Source organism: Sciurus carolinensis, chromosome 4 (genome assembly GCF_902686445.1).
Source record: "Sciurus carolinensis chromosome 4, mSciCar1.2, whole genome shotgun sequence".
Classification (NCBI taxonomy): Eukaryota; Metazoa; Chordata; class Mammalia; order Rodentia; family Sciuridae; genus Sciurus; species Sciurus carolinensis.
In genome coordinates, this window is record NC_062216.1 from 36,149,745 (window position 1) to 36,176,015 (window position 26,271).

A 26,271-nucleotide genomic window follows, 5' to 3' on the forward strand; every position below is an offset into this window, starting at 1 on the left:
CAATGTTGAATAGAAGTGGTGAAAGAGGACATCCCTGTCTTGTTCCTGTTTTTAAATGGAATGGTTTCAGTTTTTCTCCATTAAGAATGATGTTGGCCATGGGCTTAGCATAAATAGCCTTTACAATGTTCAGGTATGTTCCTACTTATCCCTATTTTTTCTAAGTGTTTTGAGCATGAAGGGGTTTTGTATTTTGTCGAACGTTTTTTCTGCATTAATGGAAATAACCATATGTTTCTTATCCTTGGATTATGTTTATTGATTTACAGATGTTAAACCATCCTTGCATTCCAGGGATGAACCCCACTTGATCGTGGTGCACGATTTTCTTAATATGTTTTTGGATACAGGTTGCCAATATTTTGTTAAGGATCTTTGCATCTATATTCATCAAGGATATTGGTCTAAAATTTTCTTTCCTTGATCTGTCTTCCTGGTTTGGGTATGAGGGTGATATTAGCTTCATAGAATGAGTTTGGTAGGGTATCCTCCTTTTCTATTTCCTGGAATACTTTGAGAAGTTTTGGAATGAGTTCTTCTTTGAAGGTCTTGTAGAACTCAGCTGAGAATCCGTCTGGTCCTGGGCTTTTCTTGGATGGTAGGTTTTTAATGGCTTCTTCTATTTCATTGCTTGATTTTTTTTTTTTTTTTTTTTTTTTTTTTTTCAGTGCTGGCGATTGAACCCAGGGCCTTGTGCTTGCAAGACAAGCACTCTACCAACTGAGCTATCTCCCCAGCCCTCATTGTTTGATATTGATCTGTTTAAATTGTATATGTCCTTCTGGTTCAGTTTGGGAGGAGCATATGTCTCTAGAAATTTGTCAGTGTCTTTGGTAGTTTCTATTTTGCGGAATACAGATTTTCGAAGTAGCTTCTCATTATGTTCTGTATCTCAGTGGTATCTGTCATGATAGTTCCTTTTTCATCACGAGTTTTAGTAATTTGAGTTTTCTCTCTCCTTCTCTTTGTTAGTGTGGCTAAGGGTTTGTCTACTTTTTCAAAGAACCAACTTTTTGTTTTGTCAATTTTTTGAATTGTTTCTTTTGTTTCAATTTCATTGATTTCAGCTCTGATTTTAATTACTTCCTGTCTTCTACTACTTTTTCTGATATTCTGTTCTTCTTTTTCTAGGGCTTTGAGCTGTAATGTTAGGTCATTTAGCGGTTGACTTTTCATTCTTTTCTGGAATGCGCTCCATGCAATGAATTTTCCTCTTAGTACCGCTTTCATAGTGTCCCAGAGATTTTGATATGTTGTATCGTCGTTCTCATTGACCTCTAAGAATTTTTTTATCTCTTCCCTGATGTTTTCTGTTATCCATGTTTCATTCAATAGCATATTATTTAGTCTCCAGGTGTTGGAGTAATTTCTGTTTTTTATTTTGTCATTGATTTCTACTCTCAGTCCATTATGATCTGATAGAACACAAGGCAGTATCTCTATTTTTTTTGCATTTCCTAAGGGCTGCTTTGCGGCATAACATATGGTCTATTTTTGAGAAGGTTCCATGTGCTGCTGAGAAGAAAGTGAATTTGCTCGTTGATGGATGGAATATTCTATATATGTCTATTAAGTCTAGGTTATTGATTATGTTATTGAGTTCTATGGTTTCTTTGGTTGGTTTTTGTTTGGAAGATTTATCTAGTGGTGACAGCAGTGCATTAAAGTCACCCAGAATTATTGTGTTGTGGTCTGTTTGATTCTTGATATTGAGAAGGATTTGTTTGATGTACCAGGATGCACCATTGTTTGGGGCATAAATATTTACTATCGTTATGTCTTCCTGATTTATGGCTCCCTTAAACAGTATGAAATGTCCTTCTTTATCCCTTCTGACTAACTTTGGCTTGAAGTCCACTTTATCTGATATAAGGATGGAAACCCTCACTTTTTTACTGAGTCCATGTGTTTTTTGGTTGTGTGTTTTGTTTGTTGGTTGGTGTTTTTTGTTTCCTAAAAAAATCTTCCCAGGTTATAAAGATAGTCTCTTGTGATTTCTTCGAGTTTTAGCTTCTGCTGTTAAGTATATTCAATATAAATAAACATTTGTTCATAATGTACAATAAAGGTCAAGGTCTAAGCTGGGCATGGTGATGCACACTGTAATCCTAGCTACCGAGGAGGCTGAGACAGGAGGATCGCAAGCAAGTTCAAGGCCAGCCTGGGCACTTGGCAAGATTCTGTCTCAAGGCTCGCAAGCAAGTTCAAGGCCAGCCTGGGCACTTGGCAAGATTCCATGTCAAAATAAAATATAAAGGGCTGAGGATGTAGCTTAGTGGATGTAGACTGTTTGCCTAGTATGTTCAAGGGTTTGTTAAGTCCTCAGTATTAAAGGAAAAACAGATTGGGTATCGTGAGGAGTCAAGAACTTTCCCCTATTTATGTATATTGAGAAATTCTAGGATCAGTTTTTTTCTCCCTGGTACAAGGGATTAAACCAAGGGGTGCTTTATCAGTGAGCTACATCCTCAGCACTTTTTATTTTGAGGCAGGGTCCCACTAAATTGCCAAGGCTCACCTCAAATTTGTACTTCAGCCTCAGAACCATCTGTTAATATGACTTTCATCTTTTCCGTGAATTGAGCCTAGGTTGAAAGTCATTCAACTGTATATTTGAACTCTTCTCCATTACATTTAATTATTTGTTTCTCCTTACTCTAGGACTGCATTGTTTGTACATGTTAAGTCTTGAAGTCAGGTAATAAACGTCCTCTAACGTTGTTGTTCTTTTTCCAATTTACATTGGTTATTTTAGATCTTGTATGTTATTAAATTTATTTCAGAATCAGTTTATTGTTTTCTTCAAAAGAGTCTGTTAGAAGTTTGATAGTGTCTGTAGACAATTTGGGAAGCATGCTATAAGAATAGCATGAATATGGTATAATATACCATTTATTTAAGTTTTTTCAGTTTCAGCAGAGTTCTGTGGTTTCCAGAATAGAGGTCATCTTTTGATTTTTCATTCAGTATTTCCAGCTATTTTTATTTTGGAGGATGAAATTTTATGTAGTATTATAGAATGAATTTTTAGGCACATAATTAACATACAATAAAATGTGTACTTTAAGTCTACCATCTCAATCAAGTGAAGATTTCCATCATAGGAGAAATTCTCTTTCTCCTTTGTAGTTAGTCCTTCCTTGACTTGATTTCTTTTGCTATAGATTAGTTTTGCCTATTCTGGAAACACATGGGAATATGTATCAGATCCATTCATGTTGTTGCATGTGTCACTTGCTTTACCCCTTTTATTCCTGAGTACTCTTTGATTGTATGAATGTACCTGAAATTGTTTATTCGTTCACCGTTTGATGAATGTTTGGGGTTATTTCCACTTGCTTATTATGATTGTAGCTATTGTGAATATCTTTTTGTGGGAGTATACCATCGTGTCGAGCATAAAGATCCTAGGGTAGAACTGCTAAGCCATATTGTAAGCATTGGCTTTAGAAGAAATGGCCAGACAGTTCTATAAAGTGGTTGTACTATAGTAATGCTTGAGAGTTCCAGTTGCTTTTGGTGTTGTCATTCTAAATTTTATCAGGGGTGAAATGGTAACTCATTGTGGTTTTACTTTGCAGGTCCCTGCAAACATCCAGTATCTCTTACTGTACTGTCATTCCTGTGTGTGTGTGTTTGTGCATATTCATTTTTTTGTGTGTGTCAAGAACTGGTTCATAACTTTTATCCATGTTTTTATTTGGTTATTTGTTCTCTTATTGCTGAGTTGTGAGAATTCCTTATACCTTTTTATTAAAGTCTTTTGTTGTGAAACCTTTTCTTCTAGTCTGTGACTTCTCATTTTCTTCATGGCAGAGTTGAAGAGTTGAAGATTTTAAGTCAAGTTCTCCATTTTTGTCTCCATTGTTGTTTTGATTTCTTTCTGAATCCTCCTTGCTCTTATTTTTTAGAGTCCTCCTCTGATTGTCTTCTATATTGTCTTCTGTCCTTGGTTTCTAGTTGTAATCAGTGGGAGAGATTAGGTGGTGTGTGCTCACTCCATGTTATTCTGAACCATTCTTCTCCTCCTCCTCCTCTTCCTCTTCCTCTCCTGCCTCCCTGCCCCATAAAGTAACAATTTCTTTCTTTCTTTCTTTCTTTCTTTCTTTCTTTCTTTCTTTCTTTCTTTCTTTCTTTCTTTCTTTCTTTATGAGTTATCATTTTCATATTCTTTTTTCTTTTTTTAATTATTTATTTATTTTTAAATTTTTTTACCAGACTACATTTTGATTCAGTGTACACAAATGGGGTACATCATTTCGTTTCCATGGTTGTACACGATGTAGATTCATACCAGTTGTGTAATCATACATGTACATAAAGTAATGATATCTGTCTCATTCCACTATTTTTCATACCTCGCCTCCCTCTCATTTCCTTTTACATAATCCAAAGTTCCTCCATTCATCTCTCACTTCCCACACACCTGACCTCCATTATATATCATTCTCCACTTATCAGGGAAAACATTTGGCCTTTGGTTTTTTGGGATTGGCTTATTTCACTTAGCATGATATTCTCCAGTTCTATCCATTTATTTGCAAATGCCATGGTTCTTTCTTTCTTTAAACAAAGAGAAAGTGCTGCTCCTATAAGGGAGAGGTCCCAGATGGGTAGCCCTGAACACTCTCTGCTATAAAAGCATTGAAGCAACATATTTTGTGTCCAGATTGAAGGAGAATTTCTTAAGTGTTTATAATGTTTCATTTGGACATGTTTGATTTAGATGGAGAGAAGTAAATTTTGTGCCCTTCTATAGCATCTCTAGCCTATTTCATCCTTTAAATTTTCCTAGGGAAGTAAGCTACTAAGATATTTATCAAATAAAAATTTTAGATATGTAACACATCTAAGTAAAATTTAATGTAGTGGTAATAATACTAACTTCTGACAATGTGATGATTTACATATTCCATATATTTGTCAAATTTAGGGATTTCTCAGGCAGCATTTTTTTCTACCTGAATGTAGATTTTAGGTAAATGATTGTGCCTTTCTTCTTTAATGTGTTTTTTTCCTTTTACTTCAGACTGTTCCTTCTTTCTTCATTTGACTCATTTTTCTTTTGAGGGTTCATAAATCATGTCTTTTCCCCAAGATATGAGCTCACCCTGTTCTTTTAGCATACTCTTTTAAAATCCATAATAGTGTTTTCCTTTGCAATTACTATGCAGATGACTCTCCATCTACATGTTAGCCTCAAATTATCTTTTTAATCTTTTTTCTTTATGAATATTTTATAGTTATACATAGTAGTTGGGCTCATTCCAACAAACTCATAAATGCTTGGAAATTGATTGCAATTCATGATCCCCTTTTTTTCTCCCCCTTTTCCCTTCTGTTCTCCTTCCTATCTCCCATTCTCCTTCCTCTACTGTACTTGACTTTTTTTTACCTATTAATTTATATTTGATTTATTCCTTGTATTATCCTATCTTTTTCTCTCCCTTTCCTTTATTTTACTCTAATTTCTGCATATGAGATAAAACATTCGACCTTTGAGTTTCTGAGTTTGGCTAATTTCACTTAGCATGATACTCCCCATTTCTATCCATTTACTGACAAATGCCATGATTACATTCTTTTTTATGACTGAGTAGAACTCCATTGTGTGTGTGTGCGTGTGCACGCGCGTGCGTGCGTATACCATAATTTCTTAATCTATTCCTCTATTGATGGGCATCTGGGTTGATTCCATATTTAGTTATTGTGAATTGTGCTGCTATAAACATTGAGGTGGCTGTATTGCTGTAATATGTGGATATCAGATCTTCTGGGAAAATACAAAGGAGTGGAATAGCGGAGTTATATGGTGTTCCATCCCCATGCTTTCCAGAATGGTTGTAGTAGTCTTGAGTCCCACCAACAATCTACAAGTGTTCCTTTTTCTGCACAATGTTGTCAGCATTTATTGTTGTTTGTATTCTTGATTAACACCATTCTGACTGGAGTGAGATGAAATCTAAGTGGTTTTGATTTGCATTTCCCTGATTACTAGAGATGTTGAACATTTTTTCATATATTTGTGGCCATTTGTGTTTCTTCTTTTGAGAAATTTCTGTTTCGGTTTTTTGCCCATTTATTGATTAGGTTGTTTTCTTGGTGTCAAGTTTTTTGTATATTCTGGATATTAATTTCCAATCGAAGGAGTAGCTGGCCAAGATTTTCTCCCATTCTGTAGGTTCTCTCTTCACGCTCTTAATCATTTCCTTTGCTGTGCAGAAGCTTTTTAGTTTGATGGCAACCTACTTATTGATTCTTGGTTTTATTTCTTACGCTTTGGGGGTCTTGTTAAGGAAATCAGTGCCAGCACTTAAATGATTGAGTGTTGTCCCTATGTTTTCTTCTAGCAATCGTAAAGTTTCTGATCCATTTCCTAAGTCTTTGATTCATTTCAATTTACATTTTGTGCACAGTGAGAGAGAGGAGTCTAATTTCATTTTTCTACATATAGCTATGCAGTTTTCTTAGCATCATTTGTTAAAAAAACTGTCTTTTCTCTAAGATATATTTTTGGCACCTTTGTCCAATATCAGAAGGCTATATATAGGTATGTGGAGATGTCTCTGTTTTCAATCCTGTTCCATTGGTCTTCATGTCTATTTTGCTGTGGTTGTTATTATGGCTTTGTGGTATAATTTCAGATCAGGTATTGTGATGCCTCCTGCTTTTTTTTTTTTTTTGCTTAATATTGTTTTGTCTCTTTTGGTTCTCTTATTCTTTCAAATGAACGTAGGGACTGCTTTTTCTAATTCTGTGAAAAAATGTCATTGGTATTTATAGGGTTTGCATTGAATCTGTATATTATTTTTGATAGTATGGCCATTTTGGCAATATACATTCTCCCTATTCAAGAACATGGGATGTCTTTCTATCTTCTGAGGTGTTCTTCAATTTCTTTCTTCAGTGTTCCTTAATTTTCATTGTAGAGCTTTTTGACCTCCTTGACTATATTAATTCCCAAGTATTTGATTTTTTTTTTTGAGATCATTGTGAATTGGATTGTTTTTCTGATTATTCCTCAGCTGATTCACTTTTGGAGTATAGAAAAGCTATTGATTTATGGGTATTGGTCTTGTATTGTGTTACTTTGCTAAACTCATTTATAAACTCTAGAAGTCTTCTGAGTTTTTTGAGTCTTCTAGATATGGGATAATACTGTCATCAAACAGAAATAGTTTGACTTATTTTCCTATTTGTTTCCCCTTGGTTTCCTTTTCTTGCCTGATTGCTCTGGCTGATGTTTCAAGTGCTATATAGAGTAGAAATAGTGAAAGTGAATGGCCTTGTCGTGTTCCTTATTTTAGAGGAAATGCCTTTTGTTTTTCTCCATTTAGTATGATGTTGGCTTTTGATATGTCATAAATGACATTTACAATGTTGAGGTAAGTTCCCTCAATCCCTAACTTCTCCAGTGTTTGTAACATGAGTGGTCATTGGATTTTATTAAGGACTTTTCCTGCATCAGTTGAGATAATCATGATCTTTGCCCTTAATTCTGTTTAAGTGTTAAATTTCACTTATTGATTTGCATATTTTAAACAAATCTTGCATTTGGAATGAAACTCACTTGATCATGGTGTATTATTGTTTTGATGTGTTTTGGAATACAGTTTGCTAATATTTTACTAAGGATTTTTGCATCTGTGTTCATCAGGGATATTGGTCTGTATTTTTCTGTACTTGGTGTGTCTGTCTGATTTTGGTACTGGGAGTATACTGGCTTTATTACATGTATTTGGGAGTGTTCCCTCTCTTTTAATTTCATGGGATACTTTGAGGAAGACTGGTATTAATTCTTATGTAAAGGTCTGATAGAAAAGCCATCAGGTCCTGGACTTTTCTTTTCTGAAAGACTTTTAATTGCTGTTTCAATTTTATTACTTAATATTAGTCTGTTTAGGTTTGTTGTATCTTCCTGATCCAAGTTGGGAGGTCAGATGTGTCTAGAAATTGGTTAGTGTCTTCCAGATTTTCCACTTTATTGGGTATAAATTGTCAAAATAAGTTCTGATAATTCTGTGCATTTCAGGAGGATCTATGGTGATATCTTTTTCATCTGTGATCTTGTTGATTTCCTACTTCTTTCTTTTTCTTTTGTTTAGTTTGGCAAAGGGTTTGTTAATCTTATTTGTTGTTTCAAAGAAGCAACTCTTAGTTGCATTGATCCTGTGTATTGTTTTCTTATTCTCAATTTCATTGAATTTTCAGTGATCTTAATTATTTCCTATCTTCTACTGGTTTGGGAGTTAGTTCATTCTTTTTCTAAGACCTTGAGGGTGGAGCATAGGGTATTTAATTTTTCAATGTAGGCACTTAGTGATATAAATTTTTCTCTTAGAACTGCTTTCATACTATCTCAGAGATTTTTATATGTTGTATCTCTTTGCTCATTGGTTTCTAAGAATTTTTTTTAGTTTCAATCCTTTCTTATCAATTTTTTATTCAAGAGAGCACTGATTAATCTCCATGTGTTCACATGGTTTCTATTATTTTTCTTGCTGTCGATTTCTAGCTTCATTCCATGATGATTTGATAGGCCACTTGGGATTCTATTGATCCCCCACCCCCCGGTATTTGCTAAGATTTGCTTTGTGGCCTAGAATATGATCTATTTTGGAAAAAGTTCCATGTGCAGCTGAGAAGGTAAATTCAGATGTTTTGAGGTGGGAATGTTCTATTTGATCCATTTGATTTATAGTGTTGTTTAGGGTGGAGATATCTTTATTGATTTTATGTTTTAATGACTTGTCTGGTGATAAGGATATATTGAAATCACCCAGTATCATTGTATTGGAGTCTATGTGGGATTAAACATCATGGAGTATTTTTTCCATGTAACTGAGTGTGTTGACGTTTGTGGCATAAATGTTTACTATTGTTATAACTTCTTTTTGGATTATTCCCTTACCTAGGATGTAGTGGCCTTTAACTCTTCTGATTAATTTTTGCTTGAAATCTGCTTTGTCAGATATGAGAAATAAGCAGCTACTCCTGCTTGTTTTCTTGGATGATATGCATGGAATATTTTTTGCCATCTTTTTAACTTCAGCCTGTGGATACCTTTGCCTGTAAGATGATAAGCATATTGCATCATGGTTTTTGATAAATTTTGCTATTCTGTGTCTTTTAATTGGGAAGTTGAGGCTGCTAACATTCACTGTTAATATGGATATATGTTTATGGTTTCTTGCTATACTTTATCCTGTCTTGATTCCCAGTGGATTATTCTTCTCTTGAATTTCATCTGTTGGAAGCTTTGGGAATTGCTTTTTAGTTCCTCTGTGTGCATTTTATCTTTGTATATTCTTTGTAGTCCTGACTTGGTGCTCATGAATTCTTTTAGTTTATTCTTGTTGTGGAAAGTTTTCATTTCTCCCTTGAATTTAAAAGTGAGCTTGACTGGCAGTTTTTTTCTTTTAGGACTTTAAGGCAAGACCCTCCTTGATATTTAGGTTGTGAGGTAAGAAATCAGAAGTAAGATTTATTGGTTTGCCTGTAAATGTGACCTGGTGTTTTTCTTTTGCAACTTTTAATATTCTTTCCTTATTTTCTGTGTTAGGCATTTTTATTATAATATGTCTTGGCAAACTTCTTATTTGACTAGTTCTATTTTGGATGCTATAAGCCTCCTGTATGTAGAGGTCTATCTTGTTTCTAATATGGGATCCTGTTTTCTGTAACTATCTCAGTGAAAATGTTCTTTATGCCTTTAGTTTGTGTCTTCATTTTCTCTTCTATCCCAATGAGTCTCAGATTTGGCCTTTTAAAGTTGTCCCAGAGTTCTTATATATTTTGGTCATATTCTATAATTTTTTTCCCCTTTACAGTTCTCTGTGGATTCAAGATCATAGAGCCTATCTTCAGTGCCTAAAGTTTTATCTTCCAGGACTAAGATTCTGTTTTCTACACAGTCTAATCTGTTGATGATGCCTTCAAATGAGTTTTTAATTTGATTGATTGTGTCTTTTATTTCTAGGAGTTCTGCTTGGTTTCTTCTCACTATTTCTTTTTTAAAATGGTCTCTCCTTCAGCCTTCCGACTCAGATCCCCCTAGGTATGGTCTACGTGCATGTTTCACTCATGTTCCATCAGGCCCTAGGTTCCTCAGTAGGTCCTGCTGGGATACTGTGGCTGTGATGTGTTTTGTTTTTAAATTTCTGGGGTCTTACAGTTGCTGCAGTGGCACACTCACCCCATGATGGCTACTGCTTCAGCTCTCCATAGTCAGTTGAGATACACAGAGTGCTTTTCAAGCAACCAGAATGCAGTGTCACCTAAAATTAAGCAGCATTTTTGACCTCAGGTTTCTCAGTACCAAGACTCTGTTTCCCCTCCCTCTGTTTGTGGTGAATCCATATCAGCAGGTTCGGCTCCAATGTATTCTTTTTTATTTGTTTATTGTACCAGATTTCTGAGTCCCTAAGCTGCTTTGAGTGTCCAGTATTAAATTTTAGTGAAATCCCTCTTCCACCTACTCTGCTGAGAAGGTATACACCTGCTGTTTTCGTCCTGTGCCACAGAGCAGCTTGGGATACAGCTTCTAATTCTTCATCTTCTTCCATCAACTTCAGATTAACTTAATCTTTTGTCAAACATTCCCAGTGATGAGACACTTTATACCTAGTTTTGTCTTCAGTATTAAACATGTAAACAAACAACTCCATAGCTTTCCCTTTGAATTTATTATTTTTTGAAAACAGTATAGCCTATATGGGTACTAAATAGAAAAAAATAAGAATCACCCTGTTAATTCTTTTTTTAAAAATATTTTTAGTTGTAGATAGACACAATATTTTATTTATTTATGTATTTTTATATGGTGCTGAGGACCCTCACACATGCTAGGCAAGTGCTCTACCATTGAGCTACATCCCCAACCCTAATCCTGTTAATTCTTATTGACTTTTTTTCTCTATAAAATAGCACAGCTTTTCTTCCTTAATCTTTTGTACTACCATTGTTTACTTGAGACCCTAATTACCTTTATTCTTTTTGTTCGTTTATCTATTTTATAAAAGTTAAGGGCATAAAATTAGATAATGTAGATAAAATGAAAAAAAATTATGTATATTAACATGACCCAGACTCAACTCAATATTTGAATCTTTCTAGGTCCTTCTAGTCTTTTTAATATTGATGTACACATAGTTTTTAATGTATACTGTACTTCAAGTAGGATTATATTGTACATAGTATTTTATAAATTGCTTATTTCACTTAATGTATAACTTTTATCCCAAGAGAATTCTGCACCATCATATCATCTCATTTCATATTAGAATCTCACATTTCTGACAGATGATTTTTCTGAGATGTAGTTAAGATCCTTGTATTCCTGCTTAGATCCCTTCTGTGGCAGACTGTTACTTACAAAATGAATTTCATATTTACTAGCCTGAGGAAGACGTGAGAATATACAGTACGATATGGAAGGGATCATCATCGCACAGGTAGAATGAAGGAGAAAAAGTGGAAACACCCAGCCATTCCTAAGAGTGTGGCCATAGCTACATAAAGAAAGTGCTTTCATGTGGGACTCACAGGACCACCAAGTTAATCAGACTTGGAGAAAGAGGGTATGTGGCAGGATTTGGGGGCTGGAGAAGGAAAAAACTTCTGGAAAGGTATTCTTGGTAAAGCCAGAGTCCTCCAGAGGCTCGAGAAAGCAGGATTTGATTAAAGAAATAAAAGAAAATTGTGACCGTGGGAAATGATGACTGGAGAAATGAAAAGGAACTGGGTCCTCTTGTCTAGAGTCTTTCAAAGCCTCATTTAATTATTTCCTGTTACATGGGACCATACTTTTTCAACTGGAAGAGACCCATTGCTCTCTAAATTGCCATGGCACTTAATCATTCTCCTCTTAAGGCACTTACCTCATTCTAAGTCTAATCTTTTTTTAATTCATACATCACAATTTCTTCTAAAATTTTTAAGTTCCTTGGAAGGAAAGATTATGCCTAAATATCAGCTTGTTCCTATTCCTTGTAGTAGATGGTTAATAATTGTAGAAGCAATGAAAAGACGATAAGTAAATTTAGCAGATACTTTGTGAAAAAGGAAGATAAGGAAAGTTGCTCAAGTTCATTTCATTCACTCTTCCTGAGCACAGGAGGAAGAATAGCAATGTACATCATATTCAGAAATAATATTCATTTGAAGAGTCTAATGTTATCTTCCATGATAAACTCTTGTGTTAGTTATAAAGTTACACATCTGTAAAACTGATGGAATGTGAATTCCCTTGAGATATGTGATGTTTTAATAATACATGTTACTTCTTTAATATAGTAGACAGCATGCAGATTGCATTGTATTATGATTTAGTGATCTCCCAAGGTCAGTTGGTCTTAATAAAAAATGCCACATTTGTATAGTATACATTCTTTGAGTATTTACATTTAATCAATATTCTTTTAAAATCTATTCATCAAATATAATGAATGGAGATTAAGCACAATTCTGCTTTATGAAGCCTTCTTTGATGGTGCTTTTGGGAAACCCTCTTTTGTAGTTTTGTATTTGAATCTTGAAACTTTTCAGAAATAAAAACGCTTCCTACTGAATCTCTTATACCATATAGTTAAACCAGTCCACTTAAGCATTTCTGTTGACCTATTCAAAACAAATCCTGATCTTTCACTATTATTGCACAAAATGCTGATAGTTTGTTATTATCATCATCATTACTGTTATTGTACTTTATTCATTTAAGTGTCAGTCAGTGTTCCTGTCAATGCTTTGTGGGCTGTTGACAAATATGTTCAGATTATATCAGTTCCCCAACATGTTAAGAAATGTGATTAGTTGAAACCTCCAAATATACTAAGAACTGAGAATATATACTAGCTACAACTATTATGACCTAAAAACATTTCAAGTTTTTTATATACACTTTCAATTTGTATTGCATCTTTATTAGTTATATATCTTATCATAACAAATTATCCTAAAACTTAGTGGTCTAAAGTAATATTTTTGTTTTTACTATTTATGTGCCTATGAATACAGACAAAGTCTCTCACAAGTCTGTAATCAGGGGGTCAGCCAAACTGCAGTCATCTCCAGGCTTGACTGGAGAAGGATCTGCCTTCCAAGCTTACTCATGTAGTTGTTGGAAGGATTCACTTCTTTTCTGGCTGTTGGCCAGGGGCCTCCCTCCTCATTCCTTGCCATGAGAGCTTCTCCATAGGGCAGCATACAACATGGCAGTTGACTTCATTAGTCCTAAAAAGCCAGGAAGAGAGAGAGAAAGAATGCAATCAACACAACCTTTTGTAACCTAATCTCAGAAGTGATATCCTGTCACTTATAGTGTTTTATCACTAGAAGCCAGATGCAGTGGTGCATGCCTGTAATCTCAGTGATTTGAGGATTGCAATTACAAGGCTAGTCTTAGCCAATTAGCGAGTCTCTTAGCATCTTAGTGAGACCCTGTCTCAAAATAAAAACTAAAAAATCTGAATGTACAACTCAGTGGTAAAGTGCCCCTGGGTTAAATCTCTAGTTAAAACAAAGCCAAACAAAATAAACCACTAGATCTAGCACATACTAGAGAGGCATTATTTGGGACCATCTATAGTTAGGAAGATATTTTAAGACCATACATTTCTATTTGTTGTATGATGAGATCTGTACTTTGGGTCAGTTTGCATTCATGTGTCTGTAAGTATTAAACATTAGGATAACTAGAGACCCACATTATAATGAATATATGAAATGAGAAGTTTAGGCTCTTACAGGATGATCTCTGCCTGTCTTTATTCCTCAGATGGTTAGGCTGCCCTTCCCCAGCCCTTGAAAATTTTTGACTGAAGGGTCTGTCCTTTCAAGACTCCCCCCTTCTATATCTCTTGTTTAAACAGTAATTTCTAACATACATGCCCCACTATCACACAAGATATGTATTTTTGCACATTTAAATATTTATATCTATAAATGTTCTATTTTAGTGAAATCTCAACTTTTATTAGCTAGTGAATTTGAAGCAAGAACTGTAGGTTTGATGCAGTGTTACAGCGCTCTCCCCTGACCTTGGTCACTTTGTTAATCACCCATAGCTCTCAATCCCAAGATGAACACAGCCTTCACAACCTGAACCATTTCAATTTAGTGTCATACAGCCGTAGAGCCCAGGTTAAACATCCCAAGAACCAGTCTGGTCTCTAGAGACGTCATGGGCTAAGTCATAAGTCAGATCTCCTCATTTCATTCTCTGGGTTTTGACTCACTTGAGCTCTTAGGACCAAACAGAAATACTGAGTTGGGCTGCATTAAGATTCCGATTCATGGCCAGGTGTGGTGCTGCACCTCTGAAATCCCAGCAGCTTCAAGGATCACATGTTCAAAGCCAGTCTCAGCAACTTAGCGAAGCACTTAGCAACTCAGGGAGACCCTGTCTCTAATTAAAAAAAAAAAAAAAAAAAAAGTTTTATATTCCCAGGCAAAGCATTTGGAAGACAGTACATGCCACTAGACATTTCAGCAAAATGATTAATTTTTCTATTCCAATTTATCAGGGACAGGTTCTTATATTCAAACAGTGGCCAGTGCTTATTGTGATCCATCTCGTTTTGATTGTGCCTGGGATTTAATTTATAGAAGCGACTATTTATAGGAAGAGGTTGATACCATTGAAAAAAAGTTTTTGTACTTACAGTTCTTAAGAGAAAGGTACACAATGCAACATTCAAGGCTCTGTGGGGAAGTACCCTGGTCAGTCAGAATATAGAAGTGAAGGAAAAATCATGACCCAGGTCCTTCGTTGTGCTTTCCTTGGAAAGGAATGAACTGAGCTGAGTGAGGCAGGTGGACAGGTTTAGGATTGGGGGCAAAGGATTGAGTAATTTTGTTAGACTCTGAGTGATAGGGATGATCTCAGTCCTTGGAGGTGATTTAAGGTAGTGGGTATATCCACTTAGGGTGTGAGAGTGAGTTAAAACAGGCTGGCCACTGGGTCTTTGGATGGACAGGTTTGCATGTGAATGGTGGACTATCAGGGTCATTTGCTGTCTCTGAAAATGACTAACTATGGGACGGGCAGTTTGTCCCCAGCCAGCAAGCCTCCTATGCTTGTCAAAATTTGATAAATATATAGAAGTTAAAAAAAAAAATGGGGCTGGGGCTGTAGCTCAGTGGTAGAACACTTGCCTCTGGATTTGATACTCAGCACCATATAAAAAAATAAATTAAGATATTATGTCCATACAACTAAAAAATTAAAAAAAAAGAGAGATAAATATACCCCCCACTAACAAGTGAAAAGTACAACATTGGTTTTTAGAACATCCCTCCATTATGTTTCAGAACTATTCCTCTTTTTCCTGGTGTTTCACAATGCAGATACCTTCAGCCTTCCTGCCACCCAAGTGGTAATGTCACTGAATAGTTTTCCTTTTCCCCTGTACCTCAGCAGTTCCTCATCCCTTTCTAGTAATAAGTACTGAGGTTCTGGTTGGAACACTGTCCTTCTGTGTGATCCATCACTGCCCCAATCTGTTCCTTTCACTTTCAGAGTGGCACCTGGGCTGACTAATGTACTCTTTCTACCCCTGAGAAAGCAGCTTAGAATGGGCTATGGTGGTATTTTCGGGTATGATATCAAGTGCTTAAAAACTAGAGTGCTGTTATTAATGGAGTATGAAAGTGATTTATTGACACAGGCTGTATCTTAATCTGATTTTATGTTTTTCAATAACCAGGGAAACTTAATTATTCAGGTCTCCATTGCAATCCTAAAAAAACTATTGCTAGAACTTACTGTTGCGTTTCTCTGTTGATGATGAACCCCCCCCATTCTGTTTTTTCAAGAGTGATTCTTACTCTTTCTCTCTGCTATTCCTTCTTTCCCCCACTATTACTGTCACATGAAGGATATGAGAAGTACCACCCAGGATCAAACTTCATTCATTCAATTTGCATGTATTATAAAAGGTTATACTTGGTTGGGCTCTTCTGGAAGCAGGCCCTAAGCCAAGAATTTAAGTGAAAGTGATTTGTGAAGGAAATCACAGGATAAACCAGTAATGGAATGAGGAAAGGAGGCTAGTGAGGGGAAAAAAGACAAGGTCTTATTTCTCTAAAGTCCCAGGCTCCACATGATTGGGATTGGATCTGAAGTGTAATCTACATCTCAGAATTTGCTCTACTTGGAGATTTTTTTCTATCTGTTTCACTGGTTAGTCATTAGCTGCAGGTGAGATTTCTTGAGTGCCTAACAGCATCTTTCAGAGTCCTTTTAAGAATGAGCCATGTATTAACAATGAAGAATGACTAAATTCAGGGACTGGGTGCATAGACCTGGGAAAAGAGTTCTAAGAATATTTAGATAGAACACCAGCAGTGTTCACCACAAAGGTTAAAAACAATCAAAGTCAGAAAATCAGAATATTAATCCAACATGTTCCCTTCCTTTTACATTTGAGAGACTTGATATATAGGTCAAATAATTTGCCCCAAATCCCACAGTTACCTAGTAACAGAACAGGATTAGAACCCACATGTGACCTTATTCCCTAACCAATCCTCTTTTGCAGCAGCTGATGGTGGCAAAGGATGTTGGTTGAGATAATGTTTAAATTGTTCCCATTATACCTCAGTTCTCCTTGACATTGTAATCATTCACTCAAACTTTTTAAAGCATATTTTAATTCAACTTTATTAGGTTATAAAACACATAATAAATTGCTTCTATTTTCAGTATACAATTCATGAGTTTGGACAGATGTGTATCATGTAACCATTGCAATAATCAACCTTTCTTTCATTCTCTCAAAAAGAATACTTGTGTACCATTGTAACAAGTACTTCCCAGCATTGTTGGTTCCAGACAACCACTGATCTGCTTCCTGTCATTAGATTCAATTTACTTTGACCTGGGATTTCAATATAAATGAAAACACACAGCATGTACTCTTTTGTGTCTACCATCTTTCCCTCATCATCTGTTTAAGATTCATACATCATACATTTAATTTCCCTGATGATTAATGATATTGAGCCTTTCTTTACTTGCTTCCTGGTCATTGGTGTGTGAGTGAGTGTGTGCGTATACATATACACACACATGTATGTAATATGTACATATATATTTATACATACATATGTAATGTTTTGTGAATTTCTGATCAAACCTTTGGCACAGTTGATATATATGTGTGTGGGTGGTTATTTCAGGACTTCATTCAGTTCTGTAATAGCTGTTTTATCCAGATTATGCTTATTCCATCATATTTACATTTTCAAGTCTTTTTCTATTGATTGATTATTCTCTTCACTGTGGGTCATATTTTTGTTTGCTTTTGTCATATCTAGTAACTTTCTAGTGGATGCTGAAAAGTGGACAAATTTTTTTTTGTTATTCCTAGATACTAGTTTTTTTTATCCTTTAAAGAGGATTTTATTCTTATTTTCCCCCTGCAGAGCAATTAAGTTACCTGTTTCTTTAGAAACTTGTTTTAGAGTTTTGATAGGTTATGTTCAAAGTAACTTTTACTCTGTGTCTTATTTAGCACCACTACTAGGGTATAACTCCCTAGTTATCTTCCCAAAAGTCCACTGTAGCCACTTGCCTCTGGTTAGTCACAATTTGAACCTGACATAGCCCTGCATGAGCTTGAAAATTTCTACTTAGAGTTCCAATTATTGTTTGCCAGGTCTTATGTATTGCTCCTGACTTGTGCATCTTAGTATTCACCCATAAACTTAATGTATCTCCTCTATAAATTTATGAAACTTCTATAACTCCATTCTACAAATACTATGTATCAGGGCCCTCCTGAAATCTGTCCTCCATCCACAATTTAGCAGGACCTCCTTTCTCTGCTCAGATTATCCTTTTTTTACAGCTGTACAAAATTACTTTCAGGTAGAAATGTGGAAGTAATCTTAGAGTTCATTTTCCTTAGAGATCACAGTCTTGCATCACCTGTTGTCTACATCTGAAAATCATTGTTTCCTATACTCTATTCAGTTTTCTAGTTAGTGGAAGTGGCTCTGAGTCATGGTATACAATGATTTTTTTTCTTTAAATTAAATCTTCATTTCATGTAACCTGTGTGTATCAAACCTCATGTATTTTCTATATTAAAGGCAACCTCCTGTTTTCCCAGATTATCTGCAGGTTGTGTTTGGTATTGTTGGGGTACACCCAGGCAAAATATTCTATGGGAGTCCAAATCTTAAGTCATAATTCCCTGACCTTAAAAATATTTCGTATTTATGAAATAAAACATAAAAAAGTACACAGATGAAAATATATAGGTTGAACAAAGAATTTTGAAATGAATAACAGTGTAATTGTGACAAGTGAAAGGAACAACATCATTAGCACCCAAGAAGCATCTCTGTGTGTACTCTTCCCAATCATAACCCTTCCTCTGCCTGGAGGCGGCCGCTACTCTCTGTCTTACAGTGGAAAGTGTAATACCTATTTGTAGACACTCAGGAGTTTCCTTAGCCAACCTGCACTAACCTTCTTGTGAACTCACAATCATTGCCTTGTCCCTTGAAAAGACCATTGTACACCAGTGCCAAACACTGGCGTACCCCAGCTCCTTGACCCAATGTGTCATAAAAAACATTTATCTATTGTAAAATTTAAAAAAATTAGGATGGACTGTATCCTTTTGTTTTCATTTTTATTTGTGTGTGGTGGCTTCTACTACAGCTTTGCCAATGGTGAAGAATGAATTTTAAGTTTAAAAAAGAAGCATAAATTACTATGGAGAACTCCAGATGAAGGGTTGCTGGCAGTTGAGGGGTGGCAGAGGGGCTTCATGGAGGAGACAGCATGTGAGCTTCATTGTAGAGTAGTGGTTCTCAGACTCGGATGTTCATTTGAGTGCTCTGAAGAGCTTTTAATCCTTCTAGAACACTGGGGATGTGGCTCAGTGGTAGAGTACTTGCCTAGCATGTGTGAGGCCATGGGTTTAATCTTCAATACCAAACAAATATCTCACAAACTACATTAAAAAAAAATAAACCTATCAGAGGCTCTATTCCATCTGGAGAGATTTTAATTGGTCTGGGAATTTTTACAGGGTCTCTAGGTGATTCAAGAGTACAGAATCAAGTGCCTTAAAACAGAGCATTCTCCTTAAACCTGGAGCTGGGAGGTTTGTTTGTTGCTTTTTAATTTATATTTTACCATGAACTGTCTGATATTTTGGTAAAATATAATAAAAATGAATTACTAGAAAAATGAAAAACAAAAAAATGCAAACCCCAATATTACTAGATTCTACAGATATACAATAACTGAATAAAATTGATATTAAGATTTCAAAATGTTGACTCTTAATTTCCTACTTATTGTCAGAGAGAGGAAACTGAATTCATGGACTGGGAACCAGACTTGGTGTTAATGTAGAGGGTGGTACATTTGGAGTCCTGTATTAATTGAATGGAATCATGGGCCAAGCGAAGTTGGTTAGATTCAGAGTGTACAGGGCCTTGAATGCTGGAAAGAATAGCTTGGCTTTTATTCTGTCTGCACTGGGGAACCAGAGAATTCTCAAAAGGTCTGATTGGCAGCCCCTCCCCTCCCCTTGCCGAGCATTGAACCTAAGGCTTAACACTTGCTAGGCAAGCATTCTATTACTGATCTACATACCCTCCCTTGAATGGCAACTTTTGTATGATGGATTTATAGTAAGAATGTATTGTTGGTAAGAACCTGAAATAAAGGAGTAAGTGTTGGATGTTGGCAAAATAAAAACAAACTCTTTTTAAATTTTTGGAGAAGTCACTCCAGAAATGCTACTAAACCCTTTAGAGGATACAAGCATTTAAACTAGCTAGTCCTTGAGCTTAAATCCTAAAAACATGATTAAATTTTAAAACAAAGCAAAACCCACTTCTTATTTTCAGAAACCACGCAGATAGAAGATCCAAGAAAGCAATGGCGAGGGGAACAGGAGAAAATGCTCAAGGACTATCTCTCAGTGGCTCAGGATGCACTCAGGACACAGAAAGAGCTGTACCACGTGAAGGAACAAAGACTGGCTCTGGCCCTAGATGAATATGTACGATTAAATGATGCCTATAAGGAAAAGTCAAGTTCTCATACAAGCCGTAAGTACAGTGTGACTGTTCAGACTTTAGAAATGGAGACGGGGTTGTAGATAATAGAAGGCCACTTGCACTTCTTTGGAGTTTAATTTTGAGCCCTTTTCCTTCCTAGGCAAGAAGAATTCCTCTAAGCCATGAGAGGTGAGGGAACCCTACAGATTTCTCAGTAAAATATCTTATTCCCATTCCAGATAAAAATTTCCCCATTTGGGGATTTTGCATACCTTCTGTTTTTGCTCTTGCCTCTTAGAATGCTTTTTATTCATTGATGAGTTAATTTTTACTTTTTCAGAATAAGGCCAGTCATTTGGCCTCTTTTGCTACTCTTGTACAATATTTTTAGTGGGGAGAAACTAGAACTATTAGTTAGACAAAGTTTCTGTCCCCCTCTCCCCCATTTACTCCTCCTTTATCTCATACATTGATAATCTGGAGCTGATTCTGTTTAAAGAAGCAGTTTTGATGGGCTTGGAAGTTCTACTTAAATTATAAGTACCTGCAAAATGTAAAGCCCTGATTAGCTGCATATGCAACATAGTCCTCTAAGGACATAGTATATGTAAAATCTAGAAGAAATTAATTTATGACATTCCTCACTTCCTGAGTTTTAAAAAAATTATAGAACTTCGAAGATTATATTTAGGTGTCTGAATTACAAAGGAATTGCAGAAAGTAAGTAAGTATTCACTGAAGAATATAAATGTTCTTTTTAGAGTCAGTAAATTCTGAAGTGAGAACTAGTTAAGCAACTTGAAAATAATAATTCTTTTTTTTTTCTCTTTCAAAAGTATTCTCAGGATCTTCATCCAGTACTAAATATGATCCTGATATTTTAAAAGCTGAGATCTCCACTACACGATTAAGGGTAAGATTTTTTATTTTGGTTCTACACTGAACTTATTCATAGACTCTAAAGACCATGGAAGGGAGGTCTTTAGACAGTCTTCTCCTGTCTCCATTTGGTATAGCAACTTCTCCACTTATCCCTGCTGGGTGATCTTTTCCCCTTTTTTGAACAAGTTCACTGTAATTGAGATGGTCTACATTCCATTATTGGGATTTATTCTTAGCAAAATTTGACTCTTGATAACTTTCTTTTATTGTGCTAAGTTTTATCTCTTAGAGCTAAATCAAGTTGTTCTTTCATGAAACAGCCCAGTATTTAAAGGTGCCTACAACTTATGTCATCACGTCATTCCTTTTTGAAGTCAAATGTTTTAGTTCCCCATAATTCTTCACACAGGAATGTTTCCTGATCTTTGCCCAAAATCTTTTTGACCAAACTGCTCTTAAGACCAGAGCTTGTTTTTCCGTAATTTTTTGGGGTCTTAAAGACGGTTCACTAAGCAAATTAATAAATATAACTAATACCAAGATTATAAAATAGATTATTACCATTACCACAGAAGTTTCTATTGTGTCTCTTCATTGTCATTGCTCATCATCATTAACCCCTGAAAACAATACTTGTTATCACTGCAGGTCAATTTTTTGCCTACTTTGAACTTTGTAAAACTGGAATGCTATCATATTTATTATTTGGTGACTTCTTTTGTTCAACAGCATTTCAAGATTCATCCAATCTGCTTTTATTGCCATACAGCATTCTATTTTGTTGTATACACCATAAATTATTTATATCCCTTTTACCATTGTTATACATGTAGTCCACTTTTTATTACTGTGACCAAAATACCTGACAAGAACAACTTAGAGGAGGAAAGCTTTATTTTGACTCACAGTTTCAGTACATGGTCACTTGACTCCATTGCTGTGAACCTGAAGTGGGGCAGAACATCATGGTGGAATGGTATTTTGGAGGAAAACTTCTCAGCTCATGGCAGCCAGGAAGCAGAGAGAGAGTCCAAGGAGCCAGGGACAAAATATATTCTCAAGGCATCCCCCAGTGACCTACTTCCTCCAGCCATGTGCCCACCTGCCTATAGTTAGTTACTACCCAGTAATCTATTCAGATCATTAATCCATAATTATTAATCCATCAGATGGATTAATCTACTAAGCAATAGCTCTCATAATTTAATCATTTCATCTTCTGCATTAACAGGAGCTTCTTATCCGAACTATAATAATATACATTACAGTTTATTCCAGTTTCTTACTATTAAAGTTACATGTTAATGTACACATCTTTTATACATATCTTTTGGTGCACATCTGTACACATTTTTTATGTAGGAGTGGAATGACTGTGTCAACAAAGACATGTTTCAGGGCTGGGAATGCAGCTCAGTAGTAGAGTGCTTATCTAGAATGTGTGAGGCCCTGGGTTCAGTACCTAGCACCTGAAAAATATAAAAGATCAAACACCCTTTAATGGGTATTGCCAGATAGTTCCAGCCCTTCTTACTTCCTGATATCTGTATTTAAGGGTCTAAGTTAATTTATATGCATGACTTTTGCCTGCATTCCACAAGTTTTAAATTTTTGTATTTTCTTTATAATTCAGTTCCCAAATAGTTTTTCTTTATGATTTCTTATGAACGTTAATTTAATTTTTACATAACTGGAAATTTTCTTTTATTACTTAAATAATAAAATTTTTTTTAAATAATAAAATTTTCTTTTATTATATCAGCTTAAGTCTACTAACATTTTGTCAGCATGCAAATTTGTTTGATTATTTTTGGTTTCTAGTTACTTGCCCAACTTCTACAGATTGGTATGAAAAAAATTTTTTTTGACCAAAATAATCACAGTATTTTAAACTTTTATGTCTTGATTAATACAATATGTGGATTCCCTATGTATTGAATTCTTGGTCTGATCTGCTTTTTTCTGTTGGTTTTTGGTTAATGTTTGACTCTTACAGTTGCTTACTTTTTATTAAGAGCCGTACAGTATATGGAAAAGTCTTAATTTGAAGCTTTGGATGATCTTGTCATTCCCCAGAGGGCATTTAGTTTTGTTTCTCGTAGGCAGTTGTGTCAGGGACACATAATTTTATTCCAGTCATGTTAGCACTGACTAAAATCTGGACTTCAGTCTTCTTCTAAGAGCATGTCTGCTTGTAGTTTACCTTTTCTCTTCAAAATCCCAACTGAACTCTTTGAGGAAACTTTATCAGGGTGCCTTCTACTTGATTGAGGCTAAACTGCCAATCCCTCCCCTCCTCCTTCTCAGCTCTGTGGGACTGCCAGTAGCTCTCAGTATCTCAGTCTTCCTCAGTCACTGCATTGTCCCAGCTTCCAGTTTATTTCATAGGTAAATACCTCAAAAGGAAGAACAGTACAGCATTTGGATCACGATTCTGAACTTCCATTATCTTTTGGATCTTTAACATAAGTTCTTGCAGTCTTAGTAGTTCTCTAGTGCTTTCAAACAATGTGTATTGTTTAGTTAGTTTAGTTTTTCCTCACAGTTTTTCTAATTGTTCTCAGAGAAAGAGCCTGGAAAAAGTTTATGTATGGACTGGAGGTACAGTTCAATTGTAGAGGGTGTGCTTAGTATGTGCAAGGCCCTGGTTTCATCCCCAGCACCCAAACAAACCAGCAAAATGCAAACAGGATTATAAATAGTTACTGGAAGTAAAGCCTGCCTTCTATTTGGAGTTCTTAGTTTAATTTATGAAATTTATACAAGTGATCTGTGTCATTCTATAATAAATGACCTTTATGGTATCAATTCATTAATATTTCTTTGTACATTTGTCAAGAATGTTATGTGTTTGTTAGTCATGTACTTTGATACTATATTTCTGTACTGTGTCTGTGTATTTCTGTGATCTATTAGGCCAAGTACCTATCTTAAAAGAAGGAGCTGAAGGTATTTTTGTAAAAACTCACTCTTAATAAACTAAGCCACTCACTTAAACTGTGCATTTCTCAAGAAGTTATTGCTTGTTATTGTTAACTCTTCTAAATGCTAATCATTTTTATAGTTCTTATCTTTATAACACATATTATAAAAGGAATAACCATAATAAGCTATTGTAGTCTGTCTATTTAAATCCCTTATAGGAAATTTGCAAACTGAGAGAGGGAATTAAAAATGAAAACATATTATGGTATTTCATACAAATATCCAGAAATTTCTGTGCCTTGTTTAACTTCATCCTAAATATGTTTTTAGTTTTTATTTTTTTGCTACCAGAAATTGAATTCAGGGTTGCGTTATGACTAAGCCCCATCCCCAGCCCTTTTTATTTTCTATTTTGAGACAGACTCTTGCTCAGTTGCTTAGGACCTCACTAAATTGCTGAGGCTGGCTTTGAACTTGCAATCCTTCTGCCTCAGCCTCTTGAGCCAGAATTACAGACATGTGCTACTGTGCCTGGCTAGTGCTAGTTCTTGTTTAAAACTTGTGAACAGTGAAAAGGCCTTTTTGGAAATGCTTCTTGCAGCCGTATGGCCATGCTAGCTTATGTTGCTGTTGTGATGTTTGGAGCTGTGTCTTGTTTTGAATACTTTGGTCCTCTTCACTATTTGTGCACATTTTTGCCATGTAGTACTGTCAGAAGTAGATAGATAATATAACAGAGATTTTTTGGATTTTGATAATCTGGCCTTTCTTGACTGGTCTACCTTATCTAGACAAGAAAATTGCTGTGTATATAAGGCCCTTTTACAAATTAATGTCACAGGAATAGTAATGCAGGAATGAACTAACTTTTCCTTGCTTATATCTCCATGTATTTGCTTGTGTTTTGGTCACAGTAACAGCTTTTCAGGAGTAGCCAAACACTAGTTTCATATTTTTTTTATTTTGATGCAACTGTATTAGTATTGTATCTCATTTGTTTTACTGAATCAGAGTTGGCCATTCAGGTCTTTGGGAACCATGTAATTAGGAACAGCTGCCTGAAATCTCTTTTCACATCCTTTCATATTGTGATTATAGGTATTGGTGATCATGGTCTTCAGTGTCCTTCTGGGTCTAATGGAATAACAGTATTTCCTGATACTATATTTATATTTATTGATATGGTGAAATAAATAAGTTGATGCTTTTTATTAAGATATTCATAACTTAAAAATGTATTTAATTGCTTGAAAAAAATCTAATTTTAGGAAGAATAATGTAAAAGTTTTTACTATTATTTATTCATACAGATATTTAGACCTTAGCTTTATTGGGGTAAGGGATAGAGTATCTCACACAAGCTAAAACTTCAACTACAATTTTAAAAAACTTTCTATGTTCAAGATTACAAATGGGTAAGATGTGAAAATTCAGTGGAGAATTTTTTGATGAATTTTAATTAAGTTTTTACTGTGGTTTATTATACTAAAATAGAATGTTGAAAGTGTAAAAGAAAATCTTCAGAAAGACAAATGCATTTGAGAAGTTTATGGAGCCCCATAACATATACTACTTATACTTCTGTAAAAGAGGTAAACAAAGACCCCTTTGATTAAATTATTTGTACTCTACTCCTAACATACAACTGGTTAATGGACAGTGTTATTAATAACAGGGTACTATCTTTTTTCTCAATATCTACTTATACATTGTTCAAATGGAATCATTTTGAATTATTTTTAACAGTGGTAATGAGCTTAAAAAATCAATCACAATCTCACCTTTTTATATTCTTGGGCATAGATTTAAAGAATAGCAGTTGAATTTAAGATTTGGTTTGTAAGTGAATAGTGTTAAAGTAATTAATACATCAAAATGTAACACTTTAACCAATGACCTAATATAGCAGAAATCATTCCAGTGTGCTTCCAATGAAAAGAAATATGTCTTCTCAGAATATAAATTACTACAAATAAGGATTGTCTCTTGACTAGACATGAAAGATATCTTTATGCTCTCATTTTATTTAAAACTTACATTCCGAGTTCTTTCAGTTGTAACCTATCTTATTTCAATATGTTGAAGGAGACAGAACAATGCTAATTTTGTGTCAAAAAGGTTTGCAATAGGTATGGTTTATTCTTCTCTTAAGATGTTTAGAAATCAATTCGTGTTGTAACTGGTATTTTGATTAGAAAATAGTACAATAATCAGTGAACTTTGAATGAAAGTAGAAACAATAAGACGACTTATTCACTAAAGAGGAAAATTTCAAGAGAAAGTGAGAGTGTAATATTCTATTTAATATAATAACATATCTATTATGCTATGCTAGTAACTTCAAATAAGTTTCATAGCATGGCACTGTCTTTTTTCAGAAAGCATACTCTGACCTTTAAGAGAGTGAAACTATAAAACTTAATCACAGTTATAGATTTC

The 26,271-nt window shown here is 35.1% G+C and overlaps 1 protein-coding gene across 1 annotated transcript in view; it reads left to right on the forward strand.

The window, feature by feature from the left end:
* The window catches only part of Wwc2 (WW and C2 domain containing 2), a 221,013-nt gene that overhangs the window by 102,280 nt on the left and 92,462 nt on the right, over positions 1-26,271 (forward strand). The window contains exons 3-4 of the mRNA XM_047549990.1: positions 19,873-20,076; positions 20,862-20,938. Coding sequence (XP_047405946.1) covers positions 19,873-20,076; positions 20,862-20,938 — 281 coding nt within the window. The remainder of the gene's footprint in view (positions 1-19,872; positions 20,077-20,861; positions 20,939-26,271) is intronic.